General features: G+C 36.7%; 2 protein-coding genes across 2 annotated transcripts; both read right to left on the bottom strand.

Annotated features, from left to right (window-relative positions):
* Nucleotides 1-8,248: 8,248 nt before the first annotated feature.
* Nucleotides 8,249-9,103, bottom strand: LOC145117824 (uncharacterized). The gene has a single exon (XM_079054158.1). It carries the CDS (start codon nt 9,101-9,103, stop codon nt 8,249-8,251), a length of 855 nt encoding a protein of 284 aa, XP_078910284.1.
* A 1,514-nt stretch (nt 9,104-10,617) lies between these two features.
* Nucleotides 10,618-13,104, bottom strand: LOC145152958 (L-type lectin-domain containing receptor kinase VIII.1-like). The gene has a single exon (XM_079075442.1). The coding sequence runs from the start codon at nt 12,951-12,953 to the stop codon at nt 10,839-10,841; it is 2,115 nt and encodes a 704-aa protein (XP_078931568.1). The 5' UTR covers nt 12,954-13,104; the 3' UTR covers nt 10,618-10,838.
* Nucleotides 13,105-16,069: the final 2,965 nt, after the last annotated feature.

The raw sequence follows: 16,069 nt of genomic DNA, 5'->3' as shown, positions 1-16,069 counted from the left end.
GTGGACATTAATTAATTCATAAATTTATTTAATAGCAAAAAATCAGTTACATATAACCAACATATTTCCTAAACATTTACCATTTTGTCCAAAAAACTATAAATGAATATCTGCCACTTTGGTCGATAACAACTCACATGAAATATCTAACCAAGGAGTTGATACCCATTCGTGGATATTTGGAACGAATGTACTTTAGATTACATCAAACTCTTCGTATGTTGACATAACTTTAGTTAACAACAAACTCTTCATGGTTAGCGATAGTAAAGAACGTCATTATTATTTAGAAGTGGAATATCTAGATATCAACATTGGAAAATGGCTCCCCATTCGGTCATTGGATGGCAATGTACCTATTTGTAGACGTTTGGAACAAATGGACCTTTCTATGGCTTATGTCTCCCTTATTCATCCATGTTTTGCGGTCTTTGAGGGCATTTCATCTCCGACTTCAACTCTTATCGATTTCACGTCCCTTTTTGGAAAATTTTAGGGTCGTATACTCGAAGGATATGAATACCTTATATTTCATCTCAATCACCAATGAATGCCTTATTTTATAGACTTTCCTCTATGAACGTCCTTGGTTGATCGGTTGATAATGAATACATAAGTAATGAAAAAGTTCCATTTCCCTATTTATGTACTCATGACCACTTATTGCAAAACACAAACAACTTGCAATTCATCGTTGTTTTGGACTCCTCGTTGTTGGTTTGATGGCAACTCGGACAAACAAGCTAAAAACTTTTATGAGCACATCATCAACAAAAAATAACAAGTCCAAACCAATTTCCAAACATTTTATCTGAGTTTTTAACTTGTTTATATGAGTTTTAAAATTGTTCATATGTGTTTTGAAATTGGTCTTTAACGTATTTTTAAACTCTTTTTTAGGATTTATGATGAAAACAAGAGACAATATAACATTTTGAAATCGTACATACGAGTTTCTAACTTGTTTATTCTTAATTATAAAATTCTTATGAATGTCTAATGGTCCTTAGATATGTCATATTAGCTTTTTAAGCCATATATAACATTTGTATCCTAAATTAATAGTTAAAATAAGAAAATAGGACTTTTGAATTTCTTATACTGTTTTTAGAAACCTTACAACCTATGATTTTCTAACTTGTTCTTAGTTATAATGTACTTTAACTCAAAATGCTTCAAAAACATGATAGAAATGGGAAGCATTCAATTTCATTGTGCCAATTGTTCAAAACCATGTCCTAGCTATACGCGATATACTTTCAGAATGCATATAGAGAACTAAGGAGAAGAGTTTTGAAATTGAGTAGGATTTATGAAAAATGTTACAACTCTAAATAGGGGGGCCTGAATATAATGGAGTTCCATAAAGGAGGTCCAGAGTTTGAAGTCTAACACACCCAAAATATTATTAGTGGTACTTCCCAAGTGGGCCTTGAGATGGGTTGATATGGACCGCTCAAATGGTGCGATTTACCATCATAACACATATAGATCCTATTGTTTATTGATTTGCATGTAAATTAGCCTTAACATACGATTGATAAAAAAGTATAGGATATTTGTACCATCAATGTGATAGAATTAAAATTTAAATACTCTAAAGAAATGAGTTTCATGTTCGAATCTCACAAGCTTCAACCTTCACATTTAAAAAAAAAATATAACATGGCATTTGTAAGACAATGTTTCTAGTCCTTCTACGGATTCACTTGACCTGTTTTAAATCATACAAAAGGTAATTCATTTTGACCTGTTATACCAAACATGAATGTTATTCGAGACCTAAAGCACAAAGAACCAAGTTTATTGCTATTGTTCTTAATGTCTAAACTATCACACTTAACAATATATTCCTCAAAACATCTAAAAAGAAACAGAAAAAGGTTTAAACAACCTACAAGAATAAAGAACCGGAGTTGATAGGGTTTTTTTGCCTATTCTCCTGGCACTGAAAAACCTTGCTTCAGTTTCTCCCTCTTCAACTTCTTATTGGAGACTGGCTTCTTTTTTCATGGAGGAAGGGTCTTTTGGGCATACATGTACAATACATAGTTGCCAACAAGGAAGGTTATAAGTATCCCACCCACTGCCAGCAACACAATCAACCCTGGGTTGAACCTTGTGCGTCCACATCTTTGGCCCCAAATTGTTGCACATTTGGTTAATACAATGCATCAGTTTTCATGATATATAGATGCATAATATAAATAAATAATTGATTCTTTTACATGTACTCAACATACATATGTTGAAAATGATGAATGACTTTCTATGCGTTTTTCAAGGAAACTACCTTGTTCTTATAGATATATAAACTTTCTAGTGTTTGATAGCTACCTGGACAAATACTTATTTCACGCTCAACAGATCAGAATTAACAATGGACTCTTTTCTACCATGAGAGATTTTAGTTGAAAATGAGTAGTTCAAGATGGAGGAAATACAGTCGGGCATTTGAATATTACGTTGCATTTAAAACTTAAAAATGGTAATTCGACTGTTGGTGGTTATAAAGAAAGACGATAGAGTAAAATTAATCTCACACAAGAACAACTCAACTATTTAAATGAGAGTTATGACTCCGTTAACTTTTATTTCACTTACTTTACTTTCTTTCTCACTTACATTATTTTTTTAAGGTTAAGTAAAACTTAATAAGGAAGTATTCTTAATGGTTAAGAATGCTTCATGACTAAGAAAACTTCATAACTAAGAATACTTAATGATTAAGAAAATTTAATATCTAAGAAGACTTAACAACTAAGAAAGTTGTTGATAACCATTCTTGACTTTTATTTTTAACCTCTTTTTGTTGACTTGTGTTGACTAAGTTGGGTTTGACTTCTAACACTCCCCCTTAAACCCAACTATGCATGCCAAGCATTTTTACCATTTTCTGAAATCTTTCTGTCTTCAAAGGCTTTGTAAAAATATTAGCTAGTTGCTCTTCAGTGCTACAATGCACCAGCTCGACCACTCTATCTTGCACATATTTCTGAATGAAATGGTACTTTATGTTGATATGCTTGCTTCGACTGTGTGACATAAGATTCTTCGAGAGTAAGATAGCAGACTTATTATCAACATACACCTTAACTGGATCTTCATATGTGAAATATAATTAACTCAAAATATTCTTCAACCAAATAGCTTGACATGTGCATGCTGCAGCTGCCATGTATTCTGCTTCACATGTTGAAAGAGCAACTGTTTGTTGCTTCTTTGAAGACCATGAAAACACTATTGATCGAATATGAAATGCATATCCAGAAGTACTCTCACCATCATCCATATCTCCACCATAATCATTATTTGAATAGCCAACCAATTTTGCATCTTGAGAGTATGTGTAAAAAAACCATGATTTAGCGTACCTTTTATGTATCTCAAAATTCTCTTAGCTGCAATGAAATGATCTTGCTTCAGCTTCTCCATGTATCTACTGACTACTCCAACTGCATACATAATATTTGGGCTAGTAAAAGTCAGATACCTTAAGTGTAACGCCCATAGATCCGGGCTAGTCAATTTAGAGATAATAGGGGTCGAAAATGACTTTTTGACAAAAGATTATTTAGAATAAATAATCTTAACCAAGTTGTAGAATAAGTCTCAAGGGTTCCGTACATATAAAGAACGTTGAAATCCGAGTTATAACGAAGAAGTTATGGTACGTCGAAGTTTTATGGCAAAACCGGCACGACACCGGGAGACGTAAATAGTGAATTTACGATGGAAGACTTTTTAGCCTTAGAAATCTAAACAAAAGTTGTAGTATACGTTAAACCGAGAACATACTAAAAAAGAACGCCCAAATCTGACTTCGTATGAATTTTCTAAGATTTGGCTTAGCAGTACACAGCCCGAAACTCGAATTTTAGATCGGTCGGTTTTTGGCCTACATGACCTAAATGAGAATTGAATATCTCATTAATAGGAACTCAACGGTAAAAAGACAAACGAAAACAGAGTCCGTATGTAGAAGTTATGAATTTTACGCGGACATTTAACAGTATAATCTCCTCATACTGTTAAATTTAAGATCGGTCGAGAATTAGCCGACGGAGTCAAAATGAAAGTTGTAGATCTTATTTTTACCTACGCGTGGATATAAAGAACGTCAAAAACGGAGGTCGTATGTGAAAGTTACGGATTTTAGAAGTCGGAAGTGTGATGTGCGAAAATGGGTGATGTGGCACAATCTTGGCCATTGCTTTCTCCCCAAGTCTTGCCACTAGATGGTGACATGTGGCACCAAGTTCAGCCATTTTTCACCCTATAAATAGAACCTCTCCCACCCTCATTTTCTTCACACCTTTCCCATTCTTTCTTCTCTTTACTCTCTCTCTAGAACCTCTCTCTAGCCCCGAACCCCCCCCCCCCCCCCCCCCCGAAAAACCTAGGGAGCCTCCCTAGTACGAGGCGGAAGCCCCGGAGTGCTCGACGGCTCCGAGAAGAAGAGCTTTTCGGCTCGGGAACACTGCTCCAAGCAAAGCCCGGTTTTCTATAAAACCCGCTGTAAGTGAGCTACGCCTACGCTATTTTTAATATAGCTTTTATTTAATTATAGTAACGTTATTAGGAACTTATAATAAGTACTTGGGCTATTATATGGGTTATATAAGTATTGTTTAACGCTTATATAATAGTAATAATAGCTAGACTATTAATTAGTCTCGGCGAATAATAGACTAAACTCTAGTGGTAATAATAATAGGTTTCGTCGAAGGAAATTATTTTTTTTAAGAAGTGAAGCGCTGTCTGAGTTCGGAATCACCACCTTTTCAAGTGAGTGCATAGTTACTTTCATCTTACACATAGATATGAAGTATTTTATATAAACTACGTGTTATGTGTGCATATTATCTGAGTACTTGTTGTCTATGCTGGATGAACGATTTTATACATGTTTTAAATGATTTAAACCGTATATATATATATATATATATATATATATATATATATATATATATATATATCTACGATAATATGTTGGGTAAAACATGGGTAGATGTAATAGATGGAATATGAGTTGGATGATGAGTTGAGAGGTGTTATAGACCACGAGGTGAGTGTGAGAGGTGGACGATGTGAGAATCCTTTCCCAAATGATGGCCCCGTCATCTAGCAGAGTATGGATGACAACCACGGACTATTCTAGACAGTCCAGAGGAACACTAGCAGGCTCGCAACCTGTAGGTGTTGTGAACGATGTGTTCACCCGGTGTACTCTAAACCCTAACGATCATGCAGACTTGGTGCCTAAACCTTGGCGATCATGCAGACTTGGTGCCAAAACCCTGCGACTATGCGGACTTAGTGCCTGTTGTATAAACCCTGGCGACTATGCAGACTTAGTGCCAAAACCCTGGCGACTATGCGTACTTAGTGCCTGTTGTATAAACCATGGCGACTATGCAGACTTAGTGCCTAAACCCTGGTGACTATGCGGACTTAGTGCCTATTGTATAAATCTTGGCGACTATGCAGACTTAGTGCCTAAACCCCGGTGACGATGGACTTCGTGCTGATTCCTTAGGATGATCCTTAGGAATGAATGAACGAGGAATAGTTGATTCTTAGGGTAGATCCTTAAGAGTAAAGAAGATAATGGGGATGGGTAATTGGGTTGATTGTTTGATGTTTAAACATAATAATTATATTATTGTGGGTTGAAAACCCTATGTACTCACCAGGTTTCCCAACCTGACCCACTCAAGCTTATTTGTATCACAAGTGTCAATATGAAGTTACTTTACACTAAGAGATTTAAAAAAGATGTAGATCACTAGTGTAAATGAATGTAAGTTCTGTTTATGCTTATGTTTCTGTATTGACGATGACATCCCAAATGTTTTAAAAATGGATAAAAACACATTTCTTCGGAAATGCTTTGATAACCTATTTATCATGTTTTTTTTTTCTAGGAACAAATTCTGCAACATTTTTATTAAAAGAGGTACTCTGATTTTTATAAAGAATAAAAAAAATCGGTCTTTTCTAGCTGAGAAAATGGGGATGTCACATATGGACTCTTCACAAAGCCATCCTTCTGGAAGTGCTCATCTATTATTGTGTTCCAGGCTCTTGGATCTTGCTTTAAACCATATAAGGCTTTATTTAATATCTTCTTGACCTTTTTTGAACATAACCTTCAGGTTTCTCACTATAAACTTCCTCTTCAAGATATCCATTTAGGAATGCTGACTTCAAATCCATCTGATAAATCATCCACTGATTTTGAGCTGCAATTCCTATCAAAAGTCTGATGGTATCGAATCCTGCTACTGGAGCAAATACTTCATCATAATCAATTCCATGTCTCTGCTTGTAGCATTTTGCAACTAACCTTGCCTTGTACTTTTCAACTTTTCCTTTCTGATTGGTCTTTGTCTTATAGATCCATTTGACACCGATTGCTTTGTGTCCCTTTGGAAGGCTTGTAAGCTCCCACATTTCATTCTTCTTGATTGAGTTGGTTTCTTCATCCATGGCTTTACTCCACTTGGTTTCTTCTCTAACTTCTTCATATGTTACTGGATCACATTCAACCATCAAACAAAATAATGAATAATCAAATGGGGTATCAATTGGACATGTTGCATCATATATGTCTTCTAGACTTCTTATCTTTGGTGGTACTCCCCCTGAACTATTGTTGTTGCTGCTACTTTGTGATATTGATGGTGTTGATGCAGGAGTCGTTGGACTGGGACTTGATGGAGGAGTCTGATCATTGCTTTCATCATCTGGTGTGTTGAAATCATCATCATCATCATCGTCAAAGAAGAGACCTTCAATCTTTCTTTCTTCGTTGCTCCATCTCCAATAATCAGCTTCATCAAATTCAACATCTCTTGAAATAATAACCTTTTTCTTCAGTGGGTTGTATAACCTATATGCCTTGCTGCTTGTATCATATCCAATGAAGATACACTTCTTGCCTTTATTATCTAGCTTTTTTCTCTTTTGATCAGGAATATGGGCATAAGCAATACATCCAAAAAAATTTAGACCAACTGATGGTTTGCGACCACACCATGCTTCATCTGGAGTCTTGAATCTTACACTTTTAGTTGGATAATGATTCAACAAATAAACAACACATAGAACGGCTTTTGCCCAAAATGTTCTTGGCAAATGTTTTCCTTTTACCATGCTTCTCGCCATATTGAGAATTGTGCGATTCTTCCTTTCTGCAATGCCATTTTGTTCTGGTTTATATGTTGTTGTTAACTGATGAATGATCCCATGTTCTTTACAAAAGTCATTAAACAAATTTGATGTGTATTTTCCTCCTCTACCAGAACTGAGTATCTTCAAATATTCTCCACTTTGCTTTTCGGCCATTGCTTTGAATTCTTTGAGCTTATCAAGAGTTTTTTATTTTTCTTTGATGATGTACACCCAACTTTTTCTACTGAAATCATCAATGAATGTTAGGTAGTACCTTTTTTGACCAAGTGAAGGTATGTCGTATGGTCCAACAATATTTGTATGAAAAACTTTGTCGGTGTTGCTTTCTTTTGATACATGCTTCACATAAATGATCTGGTTGATTGATTTCTAACAACCCATTCACCATCTTTGCTTTTGATAACAACTTTAAACCAGAAAAACCAAGGTGACCAAATCTTAAATGCCACAACCATGAGTCATCTTTAATGACAGTCTTCAAACCCCTTTGAACTTCTGTCTGTATGTTAACGAAGAACAACCGATTCTTTGACATTTGAACTTTAGCAATCAATTCTTGAAATTGATTTTTGACTGCAAGAGAATTATCTCTCATACGAATATCATATCCCCTTTCAAGAAGCTGACCAATACTAATGATATTCGTTTTCAAAGCAGGTACATAATAAACATCATATATATACTTCTTATCACCATTATTTGTGAGAATCATAATTATACCTTTGCCTTTGACGAGAATCTTTGATAAATCACCAAAGCTAACGTCTCCATTGACTGCCTCGTCCAATTTCACAAATAGATCTTTATAACCACACATGTGGTTACTTGCACAATTATCAAAATATCAAATATTTTTCTTTCCTTCTTCATCTCCTTTGTATGTGAGAAATGCAGCAGGTCCAACATCTTTATCTTTATCTTCAGTTGTTGTTATAAAGTGACTTCGTTCTTCCACTTTTAGATATTTGCATTCATAACTAAAGTGACCATAATTATTGCAGTTATAACATTAAACCTGAGATTTGTCACTTTGTTGTTGAAACCATCCTCTTCATCTTTCTCTGCTTTGAAATCCTCGATCACGACCAGAGAACTGATATCTTTCAGTGGGTTGATATCTTTCATTTTCTTGACTTCTTTCAAAAGATTGTCTACCACGACTTCGTCTACTAGGTCCACCTCTGTAACCACCACGATTTCCTCTGCCTCGTATGTTTCTGCTACTAGCCTGGTTTTCATTAATGAACATCTTGCTTTGTAAAGCTTGCTCCAATTTTCTAGTATCATCATTTTGATTTATTCTTTGTTCATGGGCTTGAAGACTACCCACGAGCTCATCCATGGAGATTAAGGACAAATCTTTTGATTCTTCAATAGCTATGACTACATAATCAAATATTATGATCAATGAATGAAGTAATTTTTCCATTATCCTTATTTCATCAAGAGCTTCACTGTTTCTTTTCATCTCGTTCGCCACCGTTTTCAAACGAGTAACATAATCATTTACGCTTTCTGAAGTTTTCATCTTTAATGTTTCAAATTCAGCACAAAGTGATTGGATTCGTACCTTTTTCGCATTTTCGGCTCCTTGGAGTGATTTCTGCAGAACCTCCCAAGCTATCTTTGATGTCTTTGCGTCTGAGATTTTCTCAAAGGTTGATTCATCAACACCTTGGAAAATAAAAAATAGAGCTTTCTTATCTCTTTTCCGGAACTCCCTTAACCTTGTCTTTTGAGCATCTGTTAAAATTGCTTCAGCAATTGCATCTGTCGGCCCCACATATCCCTCTTCAACTATATCCCAAATGTCTTGAGAACCGAGTAACACCTTCATTTGAGTACTCCAGTTCCCGTAATTTGTAGCCGTCAATTTTGGAATTTGAGGCTGAATCATATTCGCCATCTTTTCGTCATCGAACAGAACCTCGACTCTGATACCACTTGTTGGTGGTTATAAAGAAAGACGATAGAGTAAAATTAATCTAACACAAGAACAACTCAACTATTTAAACGAGAGCTACGGCTCCGTTAACTTTTATTTCACTTACTTTACTTTCTTTCTCACTTACATTTTTTTTAAGGTTAAGTAAAACTTAATAATGAAGTATTCTTAATGGTTAAGAATGCTTCATGACTAAGAAAACTTCATAACTAAGAATACTTAATGCTTAAGAAAATGTAATATCTAAGAAGACTTAACAACTAAGAAAGTTGTTGATAACCATTCTTGACTTTTATTTTTAACCTCTTTTTGTTGACTTGTGTTGACTAAGTTGGGTTTGACTTTTAACATCGACAACGTTCTATGCTTTTTAAAGCCCTCGTTTACAATCATACATAAATTTCACATCGTAAATAACGTTTTAATAAATCATTTAGCTGAAATCACAAATCAATACGAACTACAGACAACGGAAATGAACCAGAATTATTCTGCTTATAAATGAATACCTTACTCGATTGAAACCGACTAAGAACCCTAACATTACAGCATTAGAAACATAAAATCGAATTTATCATACGCAGATCTTAAGGAAATGATTAAAACAGATTGATAACGCGACCTGCAAAGTAATAAGAAAACTAACCGATCGATCGATTAGAGGAGAAACGTGATCAGAGAAGTCCGACTCATAATCCATGAATCTGATTTCATGATAGAGCGATAGAAATTTGATAGATAACGGTTCGTAGAAACACCGTTCTGGAGAGTTCTGAATGAACTGTGAGGTATGTATGAGATATGTATGAGTGTGCCTGCGGCGCGTGATAGCTGATTTGTATTTTTTTTTGTGCGTGTGTGTTAGAGAGACCGTGATGTGTGTCAATGTGTCATAACGTATCTAAAGTGTTTTTCAAGTGTATTATGTTAATGTTGTATTTACGTAATCATCCATTTTTCTTACCAAATTATATAATAAAATGATTTTACAACTTTATGTAATCATGTTATAATTTGTTATAAATATTTTACCAATTTATCCATGCATAAATTAATAATAAATTAATAATAAAGCTAAACATTGTTAGAAACAACAATAATAAGAGACTCTAAACATCTCATCAAGATAGAAAAAGAAGTTATGGTTTCATGGTGTATTTTTCCATTTGCTGTCTCTTAAACCTACATGTAATGTTTTTTTATGTTTTCTTGAGGTTTAATAAAATTTTACTGTTTAAAAAAAAAAAAAAAAAAAAAAGACAATAGTGTGTATCCATTGAAATAGAGTGGCTGTGTAACAAAGATCTACTCAAACTCCAATACAACGTCTAAAACAATGTCTTCATGAACCCCTATTTACTTTACGAAACATCTACTCAAACTCCAATACAATCTTGCTTTTTGACCTTTTACTTGGAGCTTTTTGCGTAAAAGCAAATACCCATCCTCTACAATTCCATGAAAATGACCACCACTAATTTTAACGCACATGGTTATCAATCACCAATTAAGACAACTCTTAAATACATATCATTAACTTTTTAGAAAAATTGCCTCGATTGGCCCTATACTCATCCCCATAGCCTCTCATTATTGTCCTTTACATCAATTATTACACAATGAATCAACAAATCATATCAACTGTAGTATAATGTTACACGACCCAACTAGATGCACCTGGTCAGGTCGGGTCGTGTTAAACCAGGTCCAACCCGCCACCATTGAAGCTGTGTTCTGATGAGGAGGTTGAAATGGCAACTAATTCATTCAAATCAGACACACTATCTTGTAAATTCAATAACAAATGCGAAGTGCTAAAGCTTAATGACGGTTTTGCCCTCGCCACCACAGGGACCTCAGCCTCACCCACAAGCATCTGAACCACATTTCGCATTGTGGGTCGAACCGCCGGGTCAGGGTGAGAACACACCAACCCAATCAACAATACTTTATGCATTTGTGTCTCGTCAAACTCGCCGGACAACCGTGGGTCCGCCGCCGACAACAACCGCTCCTCCCTGTGCAAACCCCATACCCACTCTACCAGATTACTATTCTCCCTGGTTTTCCCCACCGCGGTGGTTTCCCTTTCAATCGGTCTCCGGCCACTAGCCACTTCAAGCACCACCGCGCCAAAGCTAAAAACGTCTGTTTTCTCACTCGCTCGACCAGTTAATAAATATTCCGGTGCCAAATATCCCATGGTTCCGGCGGCCACTGTGGCGTCTGGAGACTTATCGTGCTCTGTTCTTCGGGCTAACCCAAAATCTCCTAATCTTGCGTTGAACCCTTCGTCTAACATTATGTTACTAGTCTTTACATCTCTATGAATCACTTGATTTTCGCATTCTTGATGTAAATAAGCTAAAGCAGAGGCTACACCCATTAAGATTTTGCTCCGGTGAACCCACGGGAGAGTCATTCTTGACTCAAAAAGTGCTTTATCAAGTGACCCATTTGGCATTAAGTCATAAACCAGCAAAATTTCACCTTTTTCGTGACACCAACCTTGTAATCTCACAAGATTCCGGTGCCGGAGAGTTCCGATGATCGATAGCTCTGATAGAAACTCAGCCATACCCTGACCACCGGTATGACTACACCTCTTAACGGCGATATTCTCGCCGGAATCTGATAATACACCCCTGTAAACAGTCCCAAATGCTCCATGTCCGATTACTCGTGTGGGGTCGAAGCCTTTCGTGGCTAATTTAAGCTCTTTGTATGAGAATTCTTTGGGGGCTTTTATAAATTCAGAAGCAAAAGGTTGTGGCTTTTTTGTATTTTTGACTTTCTTGGAGTAGACCCATATTAGTAAGAGCGTACACACGGCTAAAACAAATGCACCGGCAGTCACCACCCCCACCACCGCCCCTGCACCTTCTTTGCATAACTGGTTCTTACATTTGCTCTTCTTTTGTGTAGAATGGTGGGTTTGAGTGGAGTTTGACTCGGTTGGTGCTATCGATGGTGGTGGAATCTTGACTGAGTCAGCGGCAGGATTCGTGAAATTGGCGGTTGGTGGAGGTGGATGTGGTGGTGCGTCATCAAATGATGAGTTGAAGGTCCACCATTCAACCGAGTGGACTTCAGTGCTGCCTTGAGTGGACCCAGTGAATCCGATGAACATGAACTCGTTCACGTATTTATTGAGATCCATGGGGACGGATAGGACTGGAGAGCTTGGTTTTATGTTGGAGTATGAAATCGAGATGTTGAGTTGCTGAGTTGTGCCGTTGTACTCCACCCACGAGTTAACCTGGTCGCCACTTCTCAGATCAATGTTGACGGAATCCAAATCGGCAACGTCGGCTGAAATCATCGAGTTAAGATCCACACCCAAATGGTTTCCATTAATATCTTTAAACTCAACGTCCATTAAGGTATCAAATTCGATAGCAATGGCGCCAGTCGGAATACCCATGTACCCTCCGGCGTCCCCTGTGTCTTCGTCGCCCGGCGAGATCACAAAAGCCAAACCACCACCAATCGAACCTGGGTTTAAGTTGGTAACCGAAAACGAGAAGAAAGTGGTGAAGCTCGCCGGAATCGTGGTTCCAGGCCGCTTGAACCTGATAGGTTTGTTGTACAGAACTCCTCCGGCACCGGAGTTTGGAACAGCGAGCTCACGAGTGAGCATGATGCTCGTGTTGACCAAGTGAGCATCACCAAGGAGCTTCAAGCTACTCAGAGAAAGTGACTGGAAGTCAAACGAGATTGTTCCGGCGACAGCATTACCGGAAAAGTATAACAGTAGCAGAAAATATGGCAGAAAAGAGGCAGTGTTTTCGCCGAAAATAAATGAAAGCATAGCTATGTTAGATCTGTTGAAAACCCATCAAAGATTTTGGTCCGAATTTTGTTTTGTTGGGGAGAGATCGAATGGCGGATTATTCGATCACGAGATTGCAGGGAGATTGTAGAGAGAGAGAGAGAGAGAAAAAAGCAGAAATGTAGATGATGATGGAAAGAAAATGTAGAGGGATATGGAAGAAGGAGACAGGTGGCTGAGTTGGAAGACACGTGTCAGACACAACGGTCATATTTCCCGGTCCACCGTGTGAAGATTCTCCATCCATTCCCAAATAAACATGACTTTCCACGATGTATAATGTTAACTTATATTATATTTTATTTGTCAAAGTTCTTTTTTAAAAAGATAGATATTATGTAAAGCCAGTAAGATTTTATTTATTTTATTTTATTTTTTATAAAAAATAAAATGTGATATACTTTCTTTAACTTAAAGAATATTATTGTCTCAGCATATTTCTTTTAGATTTTAACAAATGTATGTCGAGATATTAAATGCAAATTAATCAATGCATCACTATAATAAAACATATGGCTAATGAATATTGTTATTATATCTGCTATTTTTTGTCTTTTAATAACAATAATAGTATAGTTGTAGGAAGCATACCTATAATATCATAGATTTTTAGGATAAACTGTATATGATATAATTTTATCTATAATTAATTTATATTTTAATACATGTTTTCCATAATTGAACCTTAGAATATTATATTGTAGATTTATAGTTAAATGATGAACTCTAAATACCAAAGGCGGGACCCTTTACCAGAAATTAATTTCTATATATAAACAACTTAATCATCGAATTAGCCGTTGATATAAATTTGACAAATACAACACAACGGTATTTTCGCTTTGACTTTTGAGGCTGTGGTGTGTGACTTTTACTATGTGTTTCATGGTGTGGACATGACATTTCACATGATTGTTTCTCTTTTGTTTTGTTTATTGAAAATCAATGGAAACTCTATGCCCTTATATGCATATGTGGTCATTTGATTAATGAAAATGCTACATATTTCAGCAATTTCAAGCATGTATTGATATATTATTTGTCATAGAGAAATGATTGATGGAAAGTTTGTTTATTCGTTAAGGGAATTCATGAGCGTTAAAAATGATTTAAGTTTGTTTAATTACATGAAGGGACACAACAATAGATATAAATTTTATGTTTCAGATATTTCAGATGATCGTGGAAAAGCAAATGCGTGATCGTACACATCCTTCGACGATATATATTTTGGAGATTTATGATGATATTGATTTGGGACACTCTGATATATGATTTCTACTTTTGAGAACAACGTTTTGTAAACGATTGGTTTTGATTTAGGTTTTGTCAGAAACAATGATTTCTCTTGATTTTTAAAAAATGAAAAATATTATCGTGGTTTTTGGGATGTTACAACTCATCTGGTCAGCACATACTACCACACGGGCAAGTATAGTGAGAGGAGATTCACCTCGTAAGTAGCAGCTAAATTCCACAGCTCTCACTCAACAAGGACCGATCCTACATGACACCTAACAACAATAAAGAGTACCCCTCAGTCTGAAATCCAAAACCCTTAGTGTAACCAAAGTCAACCATGGTAAAAAAAAGTTAACATCAGTCAATGGTCACGTCGTGACCACCCAGAGGTTGACTGGAAAAGGAGAAAATAGTTGCAGACACCACATATCATGACGTGACAGGCTATTGCTTACGTCGTGAGATCTACTCTGGCCAACTTTTGAGCATTAAGCTCGGTAACGCCTTATTTATGGTATGATTTTAATTCAAAGTATTGCATTTTTCCTAAAGAACTTGTCGAGTTGGAAGCCCCAACTCGACATGTTGAAGTTGTTCTGGCCGCGGGGTTTCATGAGACAACTCGACGGGTTGAGGAGTCTCAACTCGACGAGTTGACCGCTCTAGAGGAAACTCTAATTTTAGGGTTTTGCATCCTATTTAAACACCTTAAGTCCCAGGTGTTGGCCTCATTTATAGCCTCCAAAGTCCATAACCCTAATCTCGAAACCCTAAAGCCTTTTTGAGTGTTGTGAGCCATTTGAGAGTGTATTTTGGTATGTTTGAAGCCACTGGAAGAAAGAGAAGCTTGGTGCAAGGTGGTGATTTAGGTTGGAGCCTTCAAGATCTTGATTCTTTGCTTCATTTCCAATATATTTCTGGTATAAAGTTCTAACCTTGCTTAATATTTTATTAGATCTCTTTTTGGGTTAGTTTTGAGGCTTTTAGCCATGTTTTGGTGATTGGTGGGGTTAAAGGTCGTCCCAAGTGCTATTCTTTCAGATCCATGATCCTCTTGAGCTCTTTTGACATAAAGGAGCCAACATTATGGTCTTAAGGGCTCCATATATGCATTAGGTCCATCTTATGGCTTCTTTCGAACATTTGAGTCTCTTCCAAGCATACTTGAGAGTAAAGTTGGAAACTTAACGTGTGTTTGCAGCCTTTAAGGACCATATCTGTATTTTGGGGGTTTGTTTTGGTGAATAAATGCTTATTGTTTAAGCCTTAACCTTTTAAGCTTAGGGTTTGGGTTCTATACCCATTAGGATGGTTCTTAAGGGTAAAGTTGGAAACTTTACCCTCCTAGTCGATATTTTAGTCCAGATCTGAGTGGTGGACCTTTTAGTTTCGAGAATGGTGACTTAATGGATTAAGATGTGTGTTTCCTGAAGAACTCGACGAGTTGGATCAAATTTTCCCGATTCTGCTGGCTAAAGGGGAAACTCGTCGAGTTCATGGGTGAACTCGGCGAGTTGGACCGACTTTTCGCGGTTCTGTTGATTAATGAGGAAACTCGGCGAGTTGAAGAACAACTCGACGAGTCGAGTCAACTCGGGACGTTGACTTTGACCAATTTTGACCTTTATGGGGTTTTAAAATATTGATTGGTATCTAAGGGATTCTTTCTATTTAGGGGTTAAGTAGAGCTGATTTCTGGGGCTGGGATTTATCCAGTTATCATTTAGCATTCGAGGTGAGTTTCCTTACCGGGTTTAGCGGGTCGAAGGCACCAAGGTCGGCCCATGTTTATACTATGCTGTTAGTATGCTAGTTGTCTTCGTGACTCTTACATGTGTTGTGTTTATATGTTT

This window comes from Lactuca virosa, chromosome 1 (genome assembly GCF_052849685.1).
Source record: "Lactuca virosa cultivar CGN04683 chromosome 1, Lactuca_virosa_CGN04683_v6, whole genome shotgun sequence".
Lineage (NCBI taxonomy): Eukaryota > Viridiplantae > Streptophyta > Magnoliopsida > Asterales > Asteraceae > Lactuca > Lactuca virosa.
This window is presented reverse-complemented; position numbering and strand designations above follow the sequence as displayed.

Bases quoted from the DNA above. Each gene is read 5' to 3' on its own strand.
- LOC145117824 (XM_079054158.1), bottom strand. From the start codon at position 9,103: ATGGCGAATATGATTCAGCCTCAAATTCCAAAATTGACGGCTACAAAT.
- LOC145152958 (XM_079075442.1), bottom strand. From the start codon at position 12,953: ATGCTTTCATTTATTTTCGGCGAAAACACTGCCTCTTTTCTGCCATAT.